The sequence below is a fragment of the Equus quagga genome, chromosome 17 (assembly GCF_021613505.1).
Source record: "Equus quagga isolate Etosha38 chromosome 17, UCLA_HA_Equagga_1.0, whole genome shotgun sequence".
In the NCBI taxonomy this organism is placed as follows: Eukaryota; Metazoa; Chordata; class Mammalia; order Perissodactyla; family Equidae; genus Equus; species Equus quagga.
In genome coordinates this window covers 30,660,278-30,686,984 of record NC_060283.1, presented here as the reverse complement: position 1 = coordinate 30,686,984, position 26,707 = coordinate 30,660,278, and the positions used below count along the sequence as shown (strand labels likewise).

At 41.9% G+C, this 26,707-nt stretch overlaps 1 protein-coding gene across 2 annotated transcripts in view; it reads right to left on the bottom strand.

The window, feature by feature from the left end:
* HIPK3 (homeodomain interacting protein kinase 3) overlaps nt 1-26,195 on the bottom strand; it is a 123,373-nt gene extending 97,178 nt beyond the window's left edge. Inside the window, exon 1 of one of the 2 annotated variants that reach the window (XM_046643728.1) lies at nt 26,144-26,195. In XM_046643728.1, the coding sequence (XP_046499684.1) occupies nt 26,144-26,180 (37 nt within the window). In that variant the 5' untranslated portion in view covers nt 26,181-26,195. Of the gene's footprint in view, nt 1-490; nt 528-26,143 lie in introns of those variants that run through there. The other variant, XM_046643729.1, reaches the window with a different exon arrangement.
* Between the last annotated feature and the right edge of the window lie 512 nt (nt 26,196-26,707).

The window sequence follows — 26,707 nt, the reverse complement described above, 5'->3', positions numbered from 1 at the left end:
GGACGCGTTTTTTACTGCTCCGGCGCCCGCCGAGCTCTACACTCTTTCCCTGCCGCTCCCTGTGGCTCCGCGCCCGCCGGCCCCGGCCCCGCCCCGCGCCCCCCGGCGCCCCGCCGCTGCTCCGGGCCGCGCTCCAGGCCCGGTCCGCCCGAGATGTGGGTTTAAAAAAGGTCCTCGCCCCGGGAACGGCTGGGAACGCGGAAGCGGGATTTCACGGGCCTTCGGGAGCCGGTCATCACAGTGTCCCCTTCCACCGCTTTAGAATCTGTCTCTTAGCTGCTTTTTTTAAAGGTCCAAAAATAAGGAAAGGGGAAACGCTCACTGCCCGTGAACCATCCCGGTCTAAAACAGGTCCTCCCCACACCCCGACCCCCACCCCGAGGAGTCGCGGGAACTGTAAATCAGGTTCAAGGACGGGGCAAAGGCCCTCTCGGAAATTCTCCAAGAGCATCTCTCTAGTCCAAACCCCGTAAACGTGAAGTTCACCCACCTCCGCGTTGGTGATTCTGCATCGAGTTAGTCCACTCCTGGAGACTAGGAAATCAACAGAATGGCCCATCTCGGACCACGGAATCATAGAATCATAGGACTGGAGAGATAAAGGAAACTGAAAGATCCTCGGTGGAAAGTCTTAAGCTAGGACACGGGTTCGAAGACATTTAGGTGGCGTGCCCGAGGTTATACAGCAAAGCCCTGGCATTCGCCCCCTCTCCTTTTCCCCAGGAAACAACCGACCTTCTGAGTACCTCTCATTCAGAGTTAAGTTTTTTAGATATACGTTTCCTCTCTTTCCTTTTGTTCTGAGTTAACGTTTAACCTTTGGGAAACAGCTTTCTCTGAGGTTAAAAGCGCCCTTTCTTTGTTCCCTCCATAATCTTCCCTGGGAGGACAGACTACGACGTCTGTGTTTATCCCCAGACATTTTCTGTGGCAGTAAGAGGGGCAGTGAGAAGGGAGTGGCAAATGGCTGCATATTTGATACCACACATTTATTCCCTACCGCTTTTCAAACTGGGAGAGGAGTATTCTGGAGGAGGCCTTTAAAAGAGAAAAGGATAGTATGCCCTGAGGCAGTTGGAAATAACTTTTTCGAATGACAGTTGTTGTCTTCAAGTTAGGGAGGATAACCAGTTACAAAGGCCTCCAAAGTGGAAAAACAAAAGAATGACTGTCTCTCAGAGAGAGAGCAGCATATTAGCCGTTCCTTTTTACTAGTATTTAGTTACTTTTGATTTTTTTTAAAAAAAGCAAGAGTTAAAGGAACCAAAAAAGGATAAAAACATTACTCAAAGGAGAAAGTTACAACAATAGAAAACATCTACCAGCGAGTCAGGGAAAATATTCCACTAGAACATCAAACTTTCAGAATTTTTGCAAAACATTTCTCTAGGTCCCCTCCAATGGGACACTGGCATTCTCCCTACTTGTGGCATTGCTACATCTGTGAAAAAGGTGAAAAGGGAGGATTTTTTTTTTTTCCTTTCTATCCCTGACATTGGTACTCACTACATTATAAATTCCAAGAGGGGATTCTGTCGTCATTTTTTTTTTACTACTACATGGCCAGTGCCTAAGACACTGCCTAATAGTAAGTCCTTAGTAAATGTTGCTAAATAAGTAAATGTACACTATTAATTCCAATTCTCCTCCACTTTATACCTATTGTCTAGTAACTCTCTCGCCTTTCCAATCCATTCTGAACACCAACATCCAGATAAGTTTTCAAAGCCCCCGATTTAGCCATTTTATGAAATTTGTTTAAAAATGGGAAACTTCTCAGTGTTAAATTCTTTTTAAAAATACAGACAATTGGAGTTAAGTGCACACATTCCGCTTTGGCAGCCCGGGGTTCACCAGTTCAGATCCTGAGGGCGGACACGGCACCACTTGGCAAGCCATGGTGTGGCAGGCGTCCCACATATAAAGTAGAGAAAGATGGGCATGGATATTAGCTCAGGGCCAGTCTTCCTCAGCAAAAAGAGGAGTATTGGCAGCAATTAGCTCAGGGCTAATCTTCCTCAAAAGAGTAAATAAATAAAAATACAGACCACTAAATTGTATATTAAAAAATTTAATTATGCATCAAAAGATGATAGCCAAAAATTTAATAATCTTTTCACTCAAAAATATTACTTAGGGGGGCTGGCCCCGTGGCCGAGTGGTTAAGTTCGCGCGCTCCGCTGCAGGCGGCCCAGTGTTTCGTCGGTTTGAATCCTGGGCGCGGACATGGCACTGCTCATCAGACCACGCTGAGGCAGCGTCCCACATGCCACAACTAGAAGAACCCACAACGAAGAATACACAACTATGTACCGGGGGGCTTTGGGGAGAAAAAGGAAAAAATAAAAATCTTTAAAAAAAAAAAAAAATATTACTTAGGGAGGTGAGCCTGTATTGCGATGAATTTCCCTCTTAGAACTGCTTTTGCTGCATCCCAAATGATTTGGTATGTCGTGTTCTCATTTTCATTTGTCTCCAGATAATATTTGATTTCTTCTTTAATTTCTTCAATGATCCATTGTTCAGAAGCGTGTTGTTTAGTCTCCACATTTTTGCACCCTTTTATGCTTTTTTCTTGTAGTTGATTTCTAGTTTCACAGCATTATGATCAGAAAAGATGCTTGATATTATTTCAACTCTCTTGTATTTATTGATGTTTGCTTTGGTTCCCAAAATATGGTCAACCCTTGAGAATGTTCCATGTGCACTTGAGAAGAATGTGTAACCTGCTGTTTTTGGATGAAGTGTTCTATATATATCTATTAAGTCCATCTGGTCTAATTTTTCATTTAATTCTATTATTTCCTTGTTGATGTTCTGTCTGGATGTTCTGTCCATTGGTGTTAATGGTGTGTTGAGGTCCCCTACTATTATTGTATTGTTGTTGATGTCTTCTTTTAGTTCTATTAAGAGTTGCTTTACAAATTTTGGTGCTCCTGTGTTGGGTGCTTATATATTTATAAGTGTTATGTCTTCTTGGTGGAGAGTCCCTTTTATCATTATATACTGTCCCTCTTTGTCTTTCTTTATCTGTTTTGCTTTGAAATCTACCTTGTCTGATATTAGTATAGCGACACCTGCTTTCTTTTGTTCATTATTACCTTGGAGTATTGTTCTCCATCCCTTCACTCTGAGTCTGTGTTTGTCTTTGGGGCTGGGGTGTGTTTCCTGGAGGCAGCATATTGTTGGATCTTGTTCTTTGATCCATCCTGCCACTCTGTGTCTTTTGATTGGGGAGTTCAATCCATTTACATTTAGAGTGATTATTGAGATGTGGGGGCCTACTGATGCCATTTTATGTCTTGTTATCTGGTTTTCTTCAATTTCCTTTGTTTCTCATCCCATGGTTTAATCTGTTCTGATGAAGAGCTGCTACTCTCTGTTGTTGTCCTTCTACTTATCTCCTCAGCTCTTCGTTTTGTAGCCCCTTTCCTTTTTTGGATTTTTCAGGAATGAGGGTTTTCCTGAGGATTTCCTGAAGAGGAGGTTTTGTGGCAATGAACTCCCTTAATTTTTGTTTATCTGGGAAAGTTTTTATTTCTCCATCGTATTTGAAGGATATTTTCACTGGGTAGAGAATTCTCGGCTGTAGATTTTTGTCCTTCAGATTTTTGAATATATCATTCCACTCTCTTCTAGCCTGTAAAGTTTCTGCTGAGAAATCTGCTGATAGCCTGATGGGGGTTCCTTTGTAGGGTAGTTTCTTTTGCCTGGCTGTCCTTAGTATTTTCTCCTTGTCGTTGACTTTTGCTAGCTTCACTACTATATGCCGTGGGGTTGGTCTTCTTGCATTGATAAAGTTTGGAGATCTGTTGGCTTCTGTCACCTGAAGATCCATCTCTCTCACCAGATTTGGGAAGTTCTCAGCCATTATTTCTTTGAATAGGCTTTCTGCCCCTTTCTCCTTCTCTTCTCCCTCTGGTATACCTATAATCCTTACGTTGCATCTCCTAATTGTGTCTGATAATTCTCGGAGAGTTTCTTCATTTCTTTTTAGTCTTACTTCTCTCTCCTCGTCTGCCTGCAGCATTTCTATATTGCCATCTTCCAAATTGCTAATTCTTTCCTCCAAATTATCGGCCCTACTGTTCAGTGCATCTAGATTTTTCTTGATCTCTAGGAATGGTTCAACATCTGCAAGTCAATCAACGTGATATACTACATCAACAAAATGAAAAACAAAAACCACATGATCATCTCAATAGATGCAGAGAAAGCATTCGACAAGATCCAACACCGATTTATGATAAAAACCCTCAATAAAATGGGTATAGAAGGAAAGTACCTCAACATAATAAAGGCCATATATGACAGACCCACAGCCAACATCATACTCAATGGACAAAAACTGAAAGCCATCCCTCTGAGGACAGGAACAAGACAAGGGTGCCCACTTTTACCACTCCTATTCAACATAGTACTGGAGGTGCTGGCCAGAGCAATTCAGCAGGAAAAAGAAATAAAATGAATCCAAATAGGTAACGAAGAAGTAAAACTCTCGCTGTTTGCAGACAACATGATCTTATATATAGAAAACCCCAAAGACTCCATAGAAAAACTATTAGAAATAATCAACAACTACAGCAAAGTAGCAGGGTATAAAATTAACGTACATAAATCAGTAGCATTTCTATACACTAACAATGAACTAACAGAAAAAGAACTCAAGAACTCAATCCCATTCACAATCGCAACAAAAGGAATAAAATACCTTGGGATAAACTTAACCAAGGAAGTGAAGGATCTATACAATGAAAACTACAAGACTTTCTTGAAAGAAATTGACGACAACATAAAGAGATGCAAAGACATTCCATGCACATGGATTGGAAGAATAAACATAGTTAAAATGTCCATTCTACCTAAAGCAATCTACAGATTCAATGCTATCCCAATCAGAATCCCAAGAACATTCTTCACAGAAATTGAACAAAGAATCCTAAAATTCATATGGGACAACAAAAGACCGCGAATTGGTAAAGCAATCCTGAGCAAGAAAAACAAAGCCAGCAGAATCACAATCCCTGATTTCAAAACATACTACAAAGCTACAGTGATCAAAACAGCATGGTACTGGTACAAAAACAGGTCCACAGATCAATGGAACAGAATTGAAAGCCCAGAGATAAAACCACACATCTATGGACAGCTAATCTTCGACAAAGGAGCAGAGGGCCTACAATGGAGAAAAGAAAGTCTCTTCAACAAATGGTGCTGGGAAAACTGGACAGCCACATGCAAAAGATTGAAAATTGACCATTCTTTTTCACCACACACCAAAATAAATTCAAAATGGATCAAAGACCTAAAGATTAGGCCTGAAACAATAAGTCTTCTGGAAGAGAATATAGGCAGTACACTCTTTGACATCAGTTTCAAAAGAATCTTTTCGGACACTATAACTCCTCAGTTGAGGGAAACAATAGAAAGAATAAACAAATGGGACTTCATCAGACTAAAGAGCTTCTTCAAGGCAAGGGAAAACAGGATTGAAACAAAAAAACAGCTCACTAATTGGGACAAAATATTTACAAGCCACTTATCTGACAAAGGGTTAATCTCCATAATATACAAAGAACTCACACTGCTTAACAACAAAAAAAAAAACAACCCGATCAAAAAATGGGCAGAGGACATGAACAGACATTTCTCAAAAGAAGATATGAATATGGCCCATAGACACATGAAAAGATGTTCATCATCGCTCATCATCAGGGAAATGCAAATCAAAACTACACTAAGATATCACCTTACACCCGTTAGATTGGCAAAAACATCCAAAACCAAGAGCGACAAATGTTGGAGAGGTTGTGGAGAAAAAGGAACCCTCATACACTGTTGGTGGGAATGCAAACTGGTACAGCCACTATGGAAAACAGTTGGAGATTTCTCAAAAAGTTAAAAATAGAAATACCCTATGACCCAGCCATCCCATTACTGGGTATCTATCCTAAGAACCTGAAATCAGAAATCTCAAGAGTCCATTGCACCCCTGTGTTCATCGCAGCATTATTTACAATAGCCAAGACGTGGAGCCAACCTAAATGCCCAGAAACTGATGAATGGATAAAGAAGATGTGGTATATATACACAATGGAATACTACTCAGCCATAAAAAAGACAAAATTGGCCCATTCACAGCAACGTGGATGGACCTCGAGGGTATTAGGTTAAGCGAAATAAGCCAGTCAGAGAAAGACAAACTCTATATGACTCCACTCATAGGTGGAAGTTAGTATATTGATAAGGAGATCTGATCGGTGGTTACCAGGGAAAAGGGGGGGTGGGGGGAGGGCACAAAGGGGGAAGTGGTGTACCCACAACATGACTAACAAAAATGTACAACTGAAATCTCACAAGGTTGTAATCTATCAAAACATTAATAAATAAATATATATATATATATATATATATCACTTAGGGCCAGCCCAGTGGCATAGTGGTTAAGTTTGTCCACTCCACTTCAGTGGCCCAGGATTTGCTGGTTCAGATCCCAGGCGTGGACCTGCACACTGCCCATCAAGCCATGCTGTGGCAGTGTCCCACATACAAGATAGAGGAAGATTGGCACAGATGTTAGCTCAGGGCCAATCTTCCTCATATATATATATATAATATATATATATATTACTTAAATGCTGTGTACCAGGCACTGTGCTGTGGTCTGAGGATACAGTGGTGAATAGGAAGACACCTGTGAGCTTATACTCTCTCTAGAAAGTTGGCTATTGAACAAATAGTTAATTATAACATGAGTAAGCATTATAAAAAAGGGAAGTACAGTGCACAATGAGGGGCTAGAACAGGAGGACGTAATCAAAGGGCATAGTGGGGAAGTCACAGAAAGCCGGGTTCTTTCCTCATGCTCCAGGACTCCGCTAACCCCTCACTTCCTCGGAGAGGAACCGCCTACTCGTCTGACTAAGCTAAATTCCCATATTTCTTTCCTTTGTAGCATTTTTCTCAGTTGCCATCGTATATTTATTTTCTGGTTGTTTGAGCACTGTTTATGTCGTCCACTAATCTGAAGGCTCCACGGAAGCAGAGAGCACATCTTTTTTGTTCTCCATTGTATCCCCAGCACTGAGAGAGTGATGCACAGCAGGTGATCAACAGGACCAGCCACATGTGGGGCCCCTTGTTCAAAATTATTGCAGATTTCAAGATGGTGACAGAAGAGGATTAAAGCAATCACAGGACTTTCTGAGCACAGACCTGTATGCAACTGCAGAGGTTGAGTGAATGAATGAAAGTTGGGATCTAAAGAACGTGCAGGAGTGAACCCAAACAAAGGCAGAAGACAAGAAATATGCAAAGGCCATGTAGAAAAGGGCGATAGAGAGTAGAATTTGAAAAACTGAAAGATAGTTTTTAGTCACAGTGAGAGGCTAAAGCGAGATGGAGGAGAGTATAGGAGAAGTGAGGGCCGGATTGGGATTTAGGACCTCATTCTTGCCAGCAAAGGAAGCTGCTGAAGGGTCTAAGGAGGGGCACAACAGGATGCAAGAAACTATTGGCTTTGCGTGTGGGAACCATCTATTTTCCTTATTTCTACTTTTCTGTATTTTCCAAATTTCCCTTCCAATAACTTCCAATCTCATTCAGAGTGAAAGCTAAAAGCCTTACAATGAACCTGTCGGGGCCTGGATTTGGCCACCCCAAGATATGTCTTTTTGGCATGATGATTATTTGAGGCTAGTTACTTTGCAGACAGGAAAGCAACTGAAAAGTAAATTTACTTACCCTTTGTAAGAGACATTTACATTGTAAAGGAACTCTCCATCTGTAAAGATATCTCCCTCTCTCCCAGGAATAAGGGGAGATGACCTTGTCTCTAGAAATTCTTAATCAATGGGGAAGGCAAGGACTTAAATCTGCATTTGTTTATTGTGCTTGTCTGGTAACCTCCTGTAACTGACTCCCTGCCCCCAACATCCTCCTTTGTCTTTAGATATATGATATTTGGGGTGGTGGTTTCCGCCATTTTGGCAGGTTGCTTGGCTGGCCTGGGCCTCTCCCATGCATGCATTGATGGGTAAAGATGGCAAGCAGTGGGATGTGTTGGAGTACATGAGGAAGTCAATTGGTGTAAACCTAATTCAGCCTGACCTTGTCTTTCCAAAAGGGCCTGACCAAGGCATGCATTGAGCATGCATTGTATATCTGCTTTAGAGATTCCCTATGGCAAGAACAAAGGCCCTTGAGATAAAGGTGCAACTTCCCTCCCCCTCCCAATGTTGGCATTTCCTGAAGGATTGGCATCTTTCCTTAGGTTAGGAACTGATTGCTGTGCTCACCTGTGACCACCCAGCTCGAGACAATAGACTTGCCTCCTGCTACACCCTCCAAGACAGCAGACCCACTATCAGCTGTGTCCATCAAGCGCTGTGCTGACAGGGCAATCTTGTGACTATTGTGGGAGGGACATTTCAATCATATGTGAAACATCCTGTTTGGGGGTATATAACCACTCTGTGCACCCCACTTCTTCAGTGCCCTTTCTTCCTTCGAGAAGAAAGGCCCTGGGCCATGGTCCTCATAAAGCTTTGTTTAATTTTCTCTTGCTATTCTGTCTCATGTGAATTTAATTCGTTCTCCAGCCAGATGAACCCAGAGAAGGCAGAGGAAATGTCTTCCTCCCCTACAAACCTAAAATGATCTGTGAGATCCTACAGAGAACTGACCCACAAGGAATTCACCTCTACTTTTTGCCTCCTTACTCCAGCCACTCCCTCCTCAGGTATGGGGACACCACCACCACCACCACCACCACTACCACCACCACCACGACCACCACCACCACCACCACCACCCCCGGGCCTGGAACACCCCCTGAGTATCTCCTTTTCAGGTCCTTACTCAAACGTTAACCTTCTCAATGAAGACTTCCTCTGTAGTAACCACCTGTACTGTCAATGAAAATAAGCCACACCCAATCTATAAATGAAAATTAGGGTGAGATTATTCTGATCCAAAATGTGAGGACCATGGCCCAGGGCCTTCCTTCCCAAACAAAGGAAAGGCATCAAAGAAGTGGGGTGTACAGAGCGGTTATATCCCCTCAAAGAGCATATTTCACATATGATTGAAATGTCCCTTTTACAACAGTCACAAGACCGCTCTGTCAGCACAGCGATTGATGGACACAGCAGTGAGTAGGTCTGCTGCCTTGAGGGACACAGCAGGAAGCAGGTCTGTTGTCTCAAGCTGGGCGATCACAGGTGAGTGCAGCAATCAGCTCCTAACCTAGGAAGAGATGCTTATCCTTAAGGAAATGCCATGTCGGGGGAAGTTGCACCTTTATCTTAAGGGCATTTGTTCTTGCCATAGGAAATGTTTAAAGCAGATATACAGTGCATGCTGAATGGCCATGTCAGGCCCTTTTGGAAAAACAAAGTCAGGCCAAATGAGGTTTACACCAAATGGCTTCCTCATATACTCCAATATATCCTATTGCTTGCCATTTCTATTTGTCAGTAGGTACACATAAACTCCCTACTTTTATCTTTGTCTTTCTCCTTAGGACTTACCACCATCTAAGATGCTGCAGTACAGATTTTATCCCCCACCCCCACCCCTCATCAGAAAGTAAGGTTCCTGAGGGCAGCAATGTTTGTCTGTTTTGTTGGCTGCTCTGTCCCCAGAGCCAAGATCACAGCCTGGCATACAAAAATAACAAGACATATGTCTTATTTGTAAAGTGAAAGAATGAATTTCCTGTGTAAGCAGTATGAAACCCTCCATGAACTCAGACAGCATTACAATGGTTTGAGACCACCTAGACGTGAACTCTAAGACCTCTCTCTTAGGTCTTTCCACAACCCCCACACCCAAAACTTCCTCCATCCAAAGGAGGCCAGTCCTCCTCGAACTTAGCTTGTGCTCGTCACTGCCCTTGTTCAACAGGGAGGTATCAATAGGGAGAAATGGCCCTCCACAGCCCTGGAGATGTTGCTGATGCTTCTCCAAAGGAAAATCTTGGGGGCCGGCCGGGTGGCACAGCGGTTAAGTGTGCACGTTCCACTTCTCAGCAGCCCAGCGTTCGCTTGTTCAGATCCCGGGTGCAGACATGGCACCGCTTGGCAAAAGCCATGCTGTGGTAGGCATCCCACATATAAAGTAGAGGAAGATAGGCACAGATGTTAGCTCAGGGCCAGTCTTCCTCAGCAAAAAGAGGAGGATTGGCAGTAGTTTGCTCAGGGCTAATCTTCCTCAAAAAAAGAGAGAAGAAAACCTTGGAATTTGGTTACAGAGCCTGAGTCATCAACCCACACTCCCCTTCCTCAAGGAAGTTTGGGGTTTGTGGTCCTTGTTGACGTTGCTTTCCTCCAGACCCTAGGTATCCTTTCAAATCTTCGGCATCCTCCCTCCCAGGAGGTCCTGGCCTCCTTATGCAAATAATTCACCTTCTCCCTAGAGATCTCCTCCCTAGAGATACCTGGTCCTCAGGGAGAGGCGGCTGGAAAGGAAAACACATTTGGGAGTGTCTCACTCCTACCTTCATTTGCGTAACTGAAAGGCCCACTCAAATAACTCTGCAGCTCAAAGATTGCTTTCTCTTACTTTAAAAAAAGAAACTGTTCCCACTGGATTCATGCAGATAAAATAATCTCATCTTAATCTGAAAGCTCGGTATTACAGTCAGCAGAAAGCAAAAATCTCATATAGTGAAATTCATCCTTGAAAATGATCCAGATTGCTAGATTAGTGTAGCGTACATTGTATACAACCTTGTACAATAATATGGACATATAAATGATCTGCTACTTGTAGATTGTCATAAAGTCAATTTTTCACGTTTCCTCTCTTAGAGCACTTCAGAAATTTTATGAAGTGTCAACGAAAATAATCCATAACCAATCTATAAATGAAAATTTGGGTGAGTTTATTCTGAGCTGAAATCTGAGGACCATGGCCGGGGGCCTTTCTTCCCAAAGGAAGAAAGGGCACCAAAGAAGTGAGGTGTACAGAGTGGTTATATACCCCCAAGCAGGACGTTTCACATATGATTGAAATGTCCCTCCCACAAGAGTCACAAGATTGCCCTGTCAGCACAGCGCTTGATGGACACAGCTGATAGTGGGTCTGCTATCTTGGAGGGTGTAGCAGGAGGCAAGTCTATTGTCTCGAGCTGGGTGGTCACAGGTGAGCACAGCAATCAGTTCCTAACCTAAGGAAAGATGCTTAATCCTTAAGGAAATGCCAACATTGGGAGGGGAAGGGAAGTTTCACTTTTATCTCAAGGGCCTTTGTTCTTGCCATAGGGAATCTCTAAAGCAGATATACAATGCATGCTCAACAGCCACGGTCAGGCCCTTTTGGAGAGACAAGGTCAGGCCGAATTAGGTTTATACCAAATGGCTTCCTCATATTCTCCAGTATATCCTATTGCTTGACATTTTTATTTGTCAGAAGGTTATAACTTCACTTTTCCAGTTTCATCATCTTCTTAAGACAGAATCGAGTAACCACTCCCTTTGTTACAGTTTTTCTAAAGCCCTCAGTCACATCTTTCATTTCTTCCTCCAGGATGGTGGACACTCATCTGACACCTGAATGATGTCTCTGTGGCTGGAGAACCTTAGAATATTTCCATAGGTTTTGCCAAAATGCAAGTCTCTCTTTCAGGTCTGATTGGACCCGTTGCCCACAGGCATCGGCTTGTGGAGGGGAAGGCCTGCCAGTGCCCACTCTGTTTACCTTGTTCTCTCTCTCCAGAGCTTCTGGAGTTGAATTCTGGGAAGTTAAATGTAGTTAGGATGCAAGATAATAGACTAGATTAGTTTTCATATTAGAAAAAATGTTTAAACTAAGGAAATGCAAAACAGGTAAATAAAATAAACCATCCATCTTGGTTTCATCTTGACATTTCCTTGCTCTCAAACTTTCAGACTTTCACCTACTAAAAATGTACGTATTTCTCAGCTTGGCTGTTGAGGCACTTTATAGTTGGACTCCATAAAACCTTCTTAGCCATTTTTTCTATATGCCCTCTGATCCCATCAAAGTGTGTTTTTCACTTCCCCAAGAATAACCTCTATTTTTCCATGTTCATACTGTTTCTGTCATCAGTATTGCCATCCCTCATTGAAATTCCACCTATCCTTCAAAGTCAAAATTAAATATCCGCTTCTCCAAAAAGCTTTGATTGAACATACCATCCCTAAGTGATATTCACGCAATTCATGCACCTCGCAAATATTTTTTAGGTCCTACCATATGCCAGGCAATGTTCTGAATGTTTTTATTTAATAACTCAAGGATAACTATTACTATATTCATTTTACAGATAAAGAAATTGAAGCACAGTTATACAATAAATAATGGAGTTGAATCTGTGCCCCAGCTGTGTGTCCTTAAGCACCTACCCAAAATCAAAGATTTTCACTAAATGTATTCTTTTTTTTAAATTAATTTAATTTAATTTATTTATCTTCTGAGGAAGATTAGCCCTGAGCTAACATCTGCTCCCAATCTTCCTCTTTTTGCTGAGGAAGACTGGCCCTGAGCTAACATCCGTGCCCATCTTCCTCCACTTTATATGCAGGACGCCTGCCACAGCGTGACTTGCCAAGCGGTGCCATGTCCACACCCAGGATCCGAATTGGCCAACCCCGGGCTGCTCATGCAGAACATGTGAACTTAACCGCTGAGCCACTGGGCCAGCCCCTAAATGTATTCTTGAAAATGCTTTTATAAAACATGCAGTCATAAAAGAGATCGTAATTCCCCTTGGGAAGAGTTCAAATTGAGGATTGCGTTCCTGACAGGTCTCAGCATCAAATCATGGATATGACACACCTTAAGCTCTAGAAGGAAAGCAGAATTTTATACTACTCTAAAATGATACATAAAGAAGAGGCATCCGAGCTCATCACGTCCCAATTCTCCTTTTACAGATGAGGGAACGAGATTCAGGTAAGGGTTTCATTCCTTACCCAAGACCATGCCGCTTCAGCACTCTTGCCTCAGTCATCCTATCTGATTCATCAAAATGACTTGTCTGTATTCCCAAAACTCCTTGATTTGTCCCCAAATTCCTTCTTCCTCTCTTTATACCTGAAGTAAGGAAACAGTCCCATCCATCTATATTCAGTATTGCCTGCCTGACTCCAAGTAGAAAATTATCCACCCCTCCTTTCTGGGCTCATGTGCCATAGTGGAATGTGTAAGGAGGTATGCAAGGATCATCCAGGAGAAACTGTGCTCACTGAACGCAAGTGGGGTGTTCAATCTCACACAGCCGTGTAACAACTACAAGAAAAATCCTGCCTGCAAACACAAATTCCTCTGGGTTAGTGAAATTTCAGGCAGTTAAGGAGAAATTCTCTGGGTGAGGGTCTGTCCTCATAACACATCACAATGTGCTCCGCCTGTGTGTCAGTCCAGCTCTGCTAGGGGACAGGGAATAGGGCACTGCTCCAGGGCACCGTGTGGGGAAGCAGGGCAATGACCTGAGGATGGCCGTGCCTTTAAGACTTCCACAGCAGACAATAGAGTGGGTCTAGGTGAGGTTGTGAGGTCTGGATTGGTGCGCTCCTTTCTTCCTTGGCGCTTTTTTCCTTCCTGGTTGTGATGCCCTTGTATTACATTCCCCCTACACACTTGGTCTTCTCTCTCTTCTCTTCCAACATTGCTTTCAAATTGTTTCCGATGATGTTCTGGCTGCCACAAGCGCCCCTGGTGACACTCCTATTCCTGTCTAGCATCCAGAGATCCTTAATGTCAAACTTACCTCTTCTTTCTTTCATCAAAATACCCATTACCCAGGTAAATTCAAGTTTAATCTTATGAAAAGTATGCTATTTAAAACATACTTTTTAATTTTATGTTTCAAAATAGCCAGAGCAGCCAATGGCCATACGAAGCCTTTACTGGAATTAGAAAAGGCACTTCTCATGATGCTTTGCTTCCGTCTGTCAGAAAATTGTCTCAATATTTCAATTTTGTTCAGGCAATACACTTTTCTGCCATATGCCTGGAAAGCATCATAATAAACAGACAAATCTGTGGTGTGTGCCGTGCGAATCATGCCACCCCCACGAAGCAGCCCCAGTGATACAGCCTTTCTTTTTGTCCTTTGCCCCTCCACGGAAGTGTGGAAGGAGACCGGACACGGAGGAATCAGCAGACTGCTCAGGGGAGGAGCGACTTTGGAATACGTCATAGCTCCCCAAGTCTGCCTCATCTTTGAGCAACAATGCCTACCTTGCAAAGAAGCCAAGGGTTCAGTGAGCTGGCTTATGCAAACCCAATTACGGTAGGATCAACGTAAAGGTTAGATGAATCGAAGTGTTAGGAATGTCTAATTAGGGGCCGGCCCCGTGGCCAAGTGGTTGAGTTCTCCCACTTGGCTTCGGTGGCCCAGGATTTCACCGGTTCGAATCGTGGGTGCAGACATGACGGTTAGATGAATCGAAGTGTTAAGAATGTCTAATTAGTAAAATTTCAGATTAATTGGAGATCTTCAGGGTTGCACTGCTCGGTCCATGTCCCCTTGGAGGTCAGCCCCAGCAGTCAGGGAGAGACGGGGAGGTTTAAGCCACAAGAAGAAACGTTAGCCTTCCCTCCAGAGTCCCCTTCTCTGCTTCCCCTTCCCTTTTCTCCTGGAAGAAGGAATCAGTCGCTCTCAAGCTGAAAACTCTGTTCTCACTTATCCTGCATCCAGTTTTCTGTCTGGACCATCCTTTTTAGTTTTTGCTCCACTTTGAAAGGGACCGTTTTCCCTTGGAGAAGAGCATTGTCTTGCCCTAAATGCAGAATTCCAAAGGCTATCCTGGGGGTTTGCCCCAACTAGAAAATTGAGAAGCTCAGCTGTCCGGATTCCTCTCAGTTAATAACCCAATTTCAACTGAAATTTCTGCTCAGACTAAGTTCACATTTCGTCTATCCCCAACTGACCCCAAAAACGCCTCAATTGCCTTCAGCAAATATAAGTAGTGTTATTTTTGTCACCTACTCACTACCCTTATGTCTAAATTACCATGTAGCACAAAGATTGTGTATGTTATTAAATATGGAGGAGATTAATGCTGTGGTGCCTCTTGTTTGTTTCTTAAAACACTGAACACTGTTCAAGTATTTTCATCTCCATAGTTTGTTTTTTATACGGCACGGGCCTCTGCTCACATCTTTGAAAAAATGGAGGAAACATTATTCCTAAAATTGCTTTTGGGACTAATGCAGCAATATATTTTTCTTTACTAGTAGGGAAAAACATATTGGCAAAAAGAAAAAAAGATGGCAGGGGGGATCATTAAAGGGCCTATCAGATTATGAGGGAAGCAATCCAATGTGAAAGCAAAAAGTGAAAACGATATATGTTTTTTGTAGAGTCCGATTAGTTCATGTTGCGGTAAAATTAAATGAAATGTGCAACAAAACCTAAAGCAGCTTTCTTTTTTAATCAGCATACTGAGAGTTACAGTGTAAAGGTCATTTTTGATCTGCGTCAGACTACAGAATTTCATTTAAAATGAAGAAGATCATTCATTCTTTGCATGACAAACGGTAGAATATTTCAAAACTGTGTAGAGGAAAATCTACTGTGTTTATATATAGTTTACTTTATTTAAAATGTAAATTATATAATGAACTAAAATAATATTAATGTAGTTCTTATATAATTGATATCATAGGAAATCATATATCACACATAAATCATCTAGATTGAGAAAAAATAATTCAGTTGCTTAACAATTATATACTAGGTTCTGAGGCTGAAGATACACTTCTTGAAATATCTGAAAAACCAAATAAATTTGTTTTATAAAATCTGCAAAAGGATAAATACATTTATGATTGCCCTTGTGTTTATCAATTTATTACTTTTCTGGGTCTTTTTTTTTATTCGGTTAATGATAGGTTACAATCTTGTGAAATTTCAGTTGTACATTATTGTCTGTCAGTCCTGTTGTAGGTGCACCCCTTCACCCTTTGTGCCCACCCCCCACCCCACCTTTCCCCTGCTAGCCACTAATCTGTTCTCTTTGTCCACATGTTTAAATTCCTCATGTGAGTGGAGTCATACAGAGATTGTCCTTCTCTATCTGGCTTATTTCACTTAAGATAATTCCCTCAAGGTCCATCCTGGTTGTTGCAAATGGGACGATTTTGTTCTTTTTTATGGCTGAGTAGTATTCCATTGTATATATATATATACACCACTTCTTTTGTATCCAATCATCTGTTGATGGGCACTTAGGTTGCTTCCAAGACTTGGCTATTGTAAATAATGCTGCAATGAGCATTGGGGTGCATGGGACTTTTGGAATTGCTGACTTCAAGTTCTTTGGATGGATACCCAGTAGTGGGATAGCTGGATCGTATGGCAGTTATGTGTTACTTGCAAATATTTTTTCCCAGTTAGTGAGTTGTTTTTTTTGTTTCAATCCTGTTTTCCCTTGCCTTGAAGAAGCTCTTTAGTCTGAGGAAGTCCCATCTGTTTATTCTTTCTATTGTTTCCCTTGTCTGAGAAGACATGGTGTCCGAAAAGATCCTTTTGATACTGATGTCAAAGAGTGCACTGCCTACGTTTTCTTCTAGAAGCCTTATGGTTTCAGGTCTCAGCTTCAGGTCTTTGATACATTTTGAGTTTATTTTGGTGAATGGTGAAAAAGAATGGTCAATTTTCCTTCTTTTACGTGTGGCTTTCCAGTTTTCCCAGCACCATTTGTTGAAGAGACTTTCTTTTCTCCATTGTATGCCCTCAGCTCCTTTGTCAAAGATTAGCTGTCCATAGATGTGTGGATCTATTTCTGGGCTTTCAATTCTGTTCCATTGATCTGTGCACCTGTTTTTGTATCAGTACCATGCTGTTGTGATTACTGTAGCTTTGTGGTATGTTTTGAAGTCAGCGATTGTGATGTCTCCAGCTGTGTTCTTTTTTCTCAGGATTGCTTTAGCAATTCGGGGTCTTTGGTTGCCCCATATGAATTTTAGGATTCTTTGTTCAATTTCTGTAAAGAATGTCATTGGGATTCTGATTGGGATGGTGTTGAATCTGTAGATTGCTTTAGGTAGAATGGACATTTTAACTATGTTTATTCTTCCAATCCATGTGCATGGAATGTCTTTCCATCTCTTTATGTCATCATCCATTTCTTTCAGAAAAGCCTTGTAATTTTCATTGTATAAGTCTTTCACTTCCTTAGTTAAATTCACCCCAAAGTATTTTATTCTTTTTCTTGCGATTGTGAATGGTATTGTGTTCTTGAGCTCTTTTTCTGTTAGTTCGTTATTAAAGTATAGAAATGCTACTGATTTCTGTAAATTGATTTTATACTCTGCAACTTTGCTGTAGTTCTCGATTACTTCTAAAAGTTTTCCAATGGATTCTTTGGGGGTTTCTATATATAAGATCATGTCGTCTGCAAACAGCGAGAGTTTCACTTCTTCCCTCCCTATTTGGATTCCTTTTATTCCTTTTTCTTGCCTAATTGCTCTGGCCAAAACCTCCAGTACTATGTTGAACAAGAGTGGTGATAGAGGGCATCCTTGTCTCGTTTCTGTTTTCAGGGGGATGGCACTCAGTTTTTGCTCATTGAGTATGATGTTGGCTGTGGGTTTGTTAAATATGGCCTTTATTATGTTGAGGTAGTTCCCGTCTATCCCTATTTTGTTCAGAGTTTTTATCATAAATGGCTGTTGGGTCTTGTCAAATGCTTTCTCTGCATCTATTGAGATGATCATGTGGTTTTTATTCCTCAGTTTGTTGATGTGGTGTATCACGTTGATTGATTTGTGGATGTTGAACCATCCCTGTGTCCCTGGTATGAATCCCACTTGATCATGATGTATGATCCTTTTGATGAATTGCTGTATTTGGGTTGCCAAAATTTTGTTGAGGATTTTTGCATCTATGTTCATCAGTGATATTGGCTTATAGTTCTCCTTTTTCGTGCTGTCCTTGTCAGGCTTTGGTATCAGCGTGATGTTGGCCTCCTAGAACGTGTTAGGAAGTGTTCCATCCTCCCTAATTTTTTGGAATAGCTTGAAAACGATAGGTATTAAATCCTCTCTGAAAGTTTGCTAGAATGCCTCAGGAAAGCCATCTGGTCATGGGGTTTTATTGTTTGGGAGGCTTTTGATTGCTGTTTCAATCTCTTTCTTTGTGATTGGTCTTTGCAAATTGTCTGCTTATTCTTGACTAAGCTTTGGGAGACTGTAGGAGTCCAAGAATTTATCCATTTCCTCTAGGTTATCCATTTTGCTGGCATATAGTTTTTCGTAGTATTTTCTTATAATCCATTGTATTTCTGCAGAGTCTGTTGTTATTTCTCCTCTTTCAATTCTGATTTTGTTTATTTGAGCTTTCTCTCTGTTTTTCTTTGTAAGTCTGGCTAGGGTTTTGTCAATTTTATTTATCTTCTCAAAGAAACAGCTCTTTGTTTCATTGATCCTTTCTACTGCCTTTTTTGTTTCAATAGCATTTATTTCTGCTCTGATTTCTATTATTTCTCTCCTTATGCTGACTTTCGGCTTTGTTTGTTCTCCTTTCTCTAATTCAGTTAGGTGTAGTTTAAGATTACTGATTTGGGATTTTTCTTGTTTGTTAAGGTGTGCCTGTATTGTGATGAATTTCCCTCTTAATACAGTTTTTGCTGTATCCCATATGAGTTGGTATGGCATGTTATCATTTTCATTTGTCTCCAGGTATTTTTTGATTTCTTCTTTAATTTCTTCAATGAGCCATTGCTTGTTCAATAGCATGTTGCTTAGTCTCCATATCCTTGTGCCTTTCTCAGCTTTTTTCTTGTAATTAATTTCTAGCTGTATAGCATTATGGTCAGAGAAGATGCTTTTTTTTTTTAATTTATTTTTTTATTTTTTTTATTTTTTCCTTTTTCTCCCCAAAGCCCCCCCGTACATAGTTGTGTATTCTTCGTTGTGGGTTCTTCTAGTTGTGGCATGTGGGACGCTGCCTCAGCGTGGTCTGACGAGCAGTGCCATGTCCGCGCCCAGGATTCGAACCAACGAAACACTGGGCCGCCTGCAGCGCAGCACGCGAACTTAACCACTCGGCCACGGGACCAGCCCCAGAAGATGCTTTTTATTATTTCAATTTTTTTTTTAATTTGTAGAGGCTTGCCTTGTTTCCCAAGATATGGTCTATCCTTGAGGATGTTCCATGCGTGCTTGAGAAGAATGTGTATTCTGCTGTTTTTGGATGGAGTGTTCTATATATGTCTATTAAGTCCAACTGCTTTAGCTTTTCGTTTAGCTCCACTGTTTCTTTGTTGATTTTCTGTCTGGATGATCTGTCCATTGATGTGAGTGGGGAGTTGAGGTCCCCTACTATTATTGTGTTATTTTTGATACCTTCTTTTAGGTTTGTTAATAGTTGCTTTATGAACTTTGGTGCTCCTGTGTTGGGTGCATTGATATTTATAAGCGTTATTTCTTCTTGATGAAGTGTCCCTTTGATCATTATATATTAGCCCTCTATGTCTCTCTTTACCTGCCTTACCTTGAAGTCTGTTTTGTCTGATATAAGCATTGCAACACCTGCTTTCTTTTGTTTGCTATTAGCTTGGAGTATTGTCTTCCAGACCTTCACTCTGAGCCTGGGTTTGTCCTTGGAGCTGAGGTGTGTTTCCTGGGGGCAACAAATTGTTGGATCTTGTTCTTTAATCCATTTTGCTACTCTGTGTCTTTTTATTGGAGAGTTCAATCCGTTTACATTGAGGGTGATTATTGATGCATGAGGGCTTACTGCTGTCGTTCTGTTGCTCGTTTTCCGGTTTTCCTGTGTTTCCTTTGTTTCTCGTCCTGTGTGTTTTAGCCTACTGATTGACTTCTGCAATTTCTTATGCTGGGTTTCTTAGATTTTTCCTTATTTATGTTTTGTGTCTCTGTTCAGTTCTTTAGTTTAGTGGCTACCCTGAAGTTTGTATTCAGAATCTCGTGTATAACATAGTCCATTTTCTGGTGGTCTCTTACTTCCTTAGCCTAGACTGTTTCAGTCCCTTTCCTCCTCCCCTCCTAAATTATTATTTTCATCTCTCATTCCAACTTGTCTTGTGAGTTTGTGGTTAGAGTGATAAGATTGTCTTTGCTTTGGTGATTTCCTTCCCTTCATCTTAATGCTACAGTTGAATATTTGCCATCCTATTCTGATTCTATCTATTTGTCTCCCTACTCTGTGTTTTGTGACCCCTTTCTCATTTTTTCCTTTTTTCAGGTATGAGAACCTTCTTGAGGATTTCTTGTAGGGGAGGTCTTGTGACTACGAAGTCCCTTAGCTTTTGTTTGTCTGGAAAAGATTTAATTTCTCCCTCCTATCTGAAGGATATTTTGGCTGGATAGAGTATTCTTGGCTGAAGATTTTTATCCTTTAAAGTTTTGAATATGTCACTCCAATCTCTCCTAGCTTGTAAGCTTTATGTAGAGAAATCAGCTGAAAGTCTCTTAGGGGTTCCTTTGTAGGTTATTTTCTTCTGCCTTGCTGCCCTGAGTATTCTTTCTTTGCCATTCATTTTTGCCATGTTTACTACTATATGCCCTGGAGTAGGTCTTTTTACATTCACAAATCTAGGAGATCTGAAAACTTCCTCCACACACATTTCTCTCTCAATCCCTAGATTTGGGAAGTTGTCTTGTATTATTTTCTTGAGCATACTTTCTGCTCCATTTTCCTTTTCCATGCCATCAGGAATTCCAATGATTCTTAAGTTGCATTTTCTCATTGAGTCAGCAATTTCTCAGAGATTTTCTTCAGTTTTTTTAATTCTTAGTTCTCTTTCTTCCTCTGTCTGGAGTCATTCAGGCTGTCTATCTTCGATTATGCTAATTTGCTCCTCTATAGTGTCTACATGGGCATTCAGGGAATCCATATTCTGTTTTATCTGATCCATTGTATTTTTCATCTCTAGTATTTCTGATTGATTCTTCTTTATAATTTCAATCTCTTTTGTGAAGTAACTCCGGAACTTGTTGACTTGTTTCTCTATATTTCCCTTTACCTCACTGAATATTTTGATGATAGCTATTTTGAACTCATCTTCACTTAGTTTACCTATTTCCAAGTCCTCAAGACTTAATTCTGTGTTTTTATTGTTTTCCTTCTGGTCTGGAGCTTTTATAAATTGCTGGACGGTAGAGGAGCGGTTTTTGCGCGTGATGCTATTATTTGGTTGCAGTTACAGCCTGTCGCCACTAGATGAGGAGTGAGAGTCACACGTTCTGAGCCCCCTGCCTTCAGCCGTGATGGTGGTGCACAGCATGGCTTGGGGGAGTAGTGGCACTTTCTCTCACATGCCAACCTGGATTCGGATCAGCTCTCGCTCTCTGGTTTCCTGGGGCCCTGGCTTGCTGGGGTTCCCCCATGTGAAAGCTTTCCCCCATTAGAGGGTTTCCGCTGCACGGATGGTGGGAGTCCTGGACGATCCCCAGATGCGCAACCCCTCCCCTGCTCCTTCCCTCACCCTCAGCAGCAATCCCTGTCTCTAGGGGAGGGAGCAAAGTTCTCTCCTACCCGGTTCCAACTCCTCTGAGGGTGGCTCCAGCCTCTCCACCCTCTGTTGTTTGGCTGCTGTGGGTCTCTGACGATTTCTATTAGGATTTTTTTTTTTTGGTTGGAAAGCAGTTGCTCTTTTTGGTTGTAATTTGGAGGGGAGAGAGTCCCGGGTGAGCTCACGCTGCCACGTTGCTGACGTCTCTCTATAAATTTATTTCTTGCCCCCAAAACATTTAAGGTAAAAATTTAAGCCCCATGGTCATATCCTGATGATAGTAATGTACTTCTATTATTGAATAAAAGAGATAAGTCATGGGCTACTCTAATATCATCAGAAAAAGTTAGAATCTATAGCACATGTTTATGAGTATATTATTTCTTATGTCTGTGGCATTATCTTCAACCAACTTAGAGATTCCTGTAACACCTTGTGCTCCGGGGTTTTATGAGCTGGGATCACAAATTAGAAAACATGGAGGCATTTGAAATCTCCTCGCTCAGAGCTGGTGTCCACTGTAGCATCAGATCAGCTTTCACCTACACAACTGATCCTTAATGTCTCTGTGCCTTGTTTCCTCATCTATAAAATGGAGACAATTGAACGATGCACACCTCATCAGGTTGTTCTGAGAATTAAATGTGTAAATGGCTGTAAAGTGCTTGGACCAGGTCTTGGCACAGAATAAGAATTGATAAATGTTGGCTGCCAGCCCCCTTGTCAATCTTGTTGCTTGTGCTCTTGCCCACCTAGAGTCCATTCTCCACACGGCAACCAGAGTGATTGCTTAAGGTATAACCTCAATTTATACATCCTCACATTCCACAAATATTAATTGATCACTGTATCAGTTTAAAATATATGTCCATAAATTCTTTGATACTCCTTGCTTCAAGAAGTAGACCCTAGTTCCCCTCCCTTTGATTGTAGGTTGGACTTACTGACTTGTTTTTAACGAATAGAATGAGTGGGAATAATAGTGTGCAATTTCAGACACTAGGTCATAAAAAGGTACTGTGACTTTCACCTGCTATGTTGAGAGCAGCCCTGTGGGCCAACAGCCGCATGCATAGTTTGGAAGCAGACCCTCTAGCCTCAGTCAAGCTTTCAGAGGACTGCAGCCTGGCCAACATTTGACTGCAACCCCTGAAAGACCTTGAGCCACAAATACCCAGCTTAGCCCCTCCTGAACTCCTGATCCATAGAAACTGTGAGAAAATTAATACTCGCTTGGGTTTTGGTTTTGAGGAAAATTAGCCCTGAGCTAACATCCACCTCTTTTTGCTGAGGAAGATTGGCCCTGAGCTAACATCTGTGCCCATCTCCCTGTATTTTATATGTGGGATGCCTGCCACACTATGGCTTGATAAATGGTGTGTAGATCCCTGTCCAGGATCTGAACAGGCGAACCCCAGGCTGCTGAAGCAGAGCATGCGAACTTAACCGCTGTGCCACCAGGCTGGCCCTAATACTTGCTGTTTTAAACCACTAAGTTTTGGGGTAATATGTTCCATGGCAATAGATAACTAATAAAATCACCCACTATGGGCTAGACAATGTTCTATGCACTGGGTATTATACAATGATGTACAGAAAAGACAAAATTCATGCCCTCATGTGGCATTTACATTCTAGTGAGGTTGAAAGAATATAAACAAATAAAGAAATAAAGTCAGGTAGCAATAAGTGCTCTGAAGAAAAGTAAAGCAAGAGAAAAATATAGAGTATGCCTGGAGGTTGGAGAGGACAGAGTGGTGAGGGTCGGGATGGAGCATGGTTAGGTAGGATGCACAAGGAGATGGCTTTAAGCAGAGACCTACATGATGTGAAGAAGGGAGCCACGTCATTTGTGGAGGGATAGTGTTCTTGTTTTATTTCGTTTTTTCTGGGCTGACCAAATGAGAAATGTAAAGACCAAAAGGCAGAAAAGAGATGACACATTTCAGGAAGAGCCAGAAGGCCTGTGTGGCCAGGAGGAGGGTCAGGGGAGAGGTAAGATATGTGAGTAGTCAGGAGGCCATGTCGCTCTCCTGCTGGAACCCAGCCCAAAGGCAACCCCATGAAGTGGGAGTAACACCCATACTCCTTCTCAAGGGCCGTAGGCCTAGCTCTCTGAATTCCTCCTCTCTCAGAGACCCCTCAAGTACTGCAACCTGTCACCTGACCTTCAGCTAGCATTTCTCACCCCCTAGAAATAGCTTGTGCATTTGCTGACATACTTGTTGATTCTGTCTCTTCCTACTAGGGTGTAAGTTCCACCAGAACAGTAGGCTCCCATAAAACCTTGTTGAATGGAAGAAAAGAGGATATTCCTGCAAGACATGGCAACAAAATCATGGCCTGACACACTCTACTACAAGGGTTTGCAGTAAGTAACCTCTGAACAGAAGAGCAACTCAGCTCCCACAGAGGGTGGGCAGCCTGGAGCCATGGATACCAGAATCTGATAGTTTGAGTAGACACGCACAGGCTTACAGGGTCCCCAAAGTTCTGTGTTCGGCTCCAGGCTGATACATTTTCCTCTTGTTAGTCCAAAATCAAGATGGAAATGCACATATCTATCAGGATATAATGGCAGAATTCTTTTTCTTAAAATGACGTAATTTATTACATTTTAAATATTAGGATAATATATTAAAAGTTATTAAAAGCTTTCAGACAGAGCAAAATTCAAATCTAGTCCTTTGCTTCCTATGTGACCTTGGGCAAGCTACTTAATCTCTGTGAACTTCAATTTCTTCATCGAGAGCCAAGGAGATAACAATGCCTACCTCATAGAATTGTTGTAAGAATTCGACTAGATACTAGGAAATAAGAAATGTTAAGGGGCCGGCCCGGTGGCACAGCAGTTAAGTCCACACGTTCTGCTTCAGCTGCCCAGGGTCCACCGGTTTGGATCCCGGGTGCGGAAATGGCGCTGCTCATCCTGCCATGCTGTGGTAGGCGTCCCACATATAAAGTAGAGGAAGATGGGCATGGATGCTAGCTCAGGGCCAGTCTTCCTCAGCAAAAAGAGGAGAATTGGCAGCAGATGTTAGCTCAGGGCTGGTCTTACTCAAAAATAAATAAATAAATAAGAAAGAAATGCTGAAAAATAAAAACAAAAATAAAACTGGCATTGATGAGGGGTATGTCCAAGGAGTATGGGAGCTAACTGGAACAGCTCCCAATGGCCAAATATGGAACATTTTGAGCAACCAAATAAATAAAAAGGTACTGAACTGTACCCCAAAGTATAAAATAAACACACGTGAGTCTACACTGATGTAAATGATTGAATAAATAAATAAATGGGAGAGAAGAGACACATCTCCCATACAGAAGAATTTCAAACAATGTCCATAGACTCTCCAGGCAGCCCGGCGGTCTGGTGGTTAGGCTCCAGTGCTCTCACCGCCTGGCCGGGCTCTTTCCCCCAGGCAGGGACCCACACCCATCTGTCGGCTGTCACACTGTGGTGGCTGCGTGTGGCTGTGATGCTGAGAGCTCTGCCACCAGGATTTCAAATTCCAGCAGGGTCCCCCATGGCGGACAGGTTTCAGTGGAGCTTCCAGACTAGACAGCCTAGGAAGAAGGACCTGGCCACCCACTTCCGAAAAAATCGGCCGTGAGAACCCTGTGAACAGCGCGGAGCCCTGTCTGACAGCGCCGGCAGCCTCAGCTCGGCGGCCCACGGGGCGCTAGGAGTCGGAACGGTCAGAATCCGGTTGTTGCCTTAAGTGTGGACCGCACATAGCGACTTCCTTCCAAGGGGAGACAGGGTGCAGGGGGTGGAGGGTGGGAGGGTGAAGGGGAGAGTGACTTTACAGTAGAGAAACCTAACACATGCTGTCTCAGCCAAGTGAACAGGGTCAACACTACCCTTGAGATAATATGTTATCTCTGGGTTTCCCTCCCCAAAATCCATAATACCAGTCATAATCATGAGGAAAAACATCAGACAAGTACCAACAGAGGTGCATCCTACAAAATAAATTGACCAGTACTCCTTAAAAGTTTCAAGGTCATCAAAACAAGGAAAGTCTGAGAAACTATCATGGTCAAGAACCAAAGAAGACATGACAAGTAAATGTACTGTGGGATCCTGGAACAGAAAAGGACATCAGGCAAAACTAAGGAAATCAGAATAAACCATGTACCTTATCATTGTGGCAATTGTATGATACTAATATAAAATAATTATAAGGGAAACTGGGTGTGGGATATATGAGAACTTTCTGTATGGTGTTCTTAATTTTTCTGTAAATCTAAAGCTGTTCTAAAAAATAAAGTCTATTTATAATAATTCATGTAGAAAATGTATACAGAAAATTTATGGGGCCGACCCCATGGCCAAATGGTTGAGTTTGCATGCTCCAGTTCGGCGGCCAGGGGTTTTGCCCATTCAGATCCCAGGCATGGACATGGCACCACTCATCAGGCCACACTGAGGCGGCGTCCCACACAGCACAACCAGAAGGACATACAACTAGGATATACAACTACGTACTGGGGGGGCTTTGGGGAGAAGAAGCAGAAAAAAAGAAAAGAAAATTTATATAAAAGTCTTGAGCACAGTGCTTACTATTGATCATAGATGCTGTAGTTGGTCTAATCTTAGCCATCATGCCATCATGATAGTAAGACCATCATTATTTTATGAGCCAGCAAGAAAGAAAAACTGCTGCCAATTAAACTATGACACATACCTTCAGAACAGTTCTGTGAGATGGATGCAGTGGTCATGCCAGCCTCCCGTTGCTTTGAAATATATTAATCAATTTTGAGAAATTCAGCATGTTCTCTAGCTCTCACTTGCATTGCTCGGCTGATGATAGGCAATCCTCTTGCATACATCTTGGTAATAAATTCAAACACAACTTCCTTATTTATGAGCTTCCTACTTTCTTCCATCTCATAAAGAATTTGATCATTCCTTTCCAAAAAAATAAAAAGATGCAATTAGCACAGTTATTTCCTGAATGACAAATATTCACTTCACTAAAAATCAAATTTATGTCCTGCTGCTCTGTTCTGTGCCTTTCTGCATAAACAATAAATTTTTGTTACAATGAAAAATATTAGTGCCATCTTTCCCCAAACATTTTAAACAGCGATTAAACTCAACACCTATAGCACCCACAATGCACATAACTGAATTAAAGCGACGACAATTCGAACAATTGCCACCAAGCTCACAATGACAACTAGGCAAAGACAACAAGCTCACAATGACAACTAGGCAAAGACAACAAGCTCACAATGACAACCAG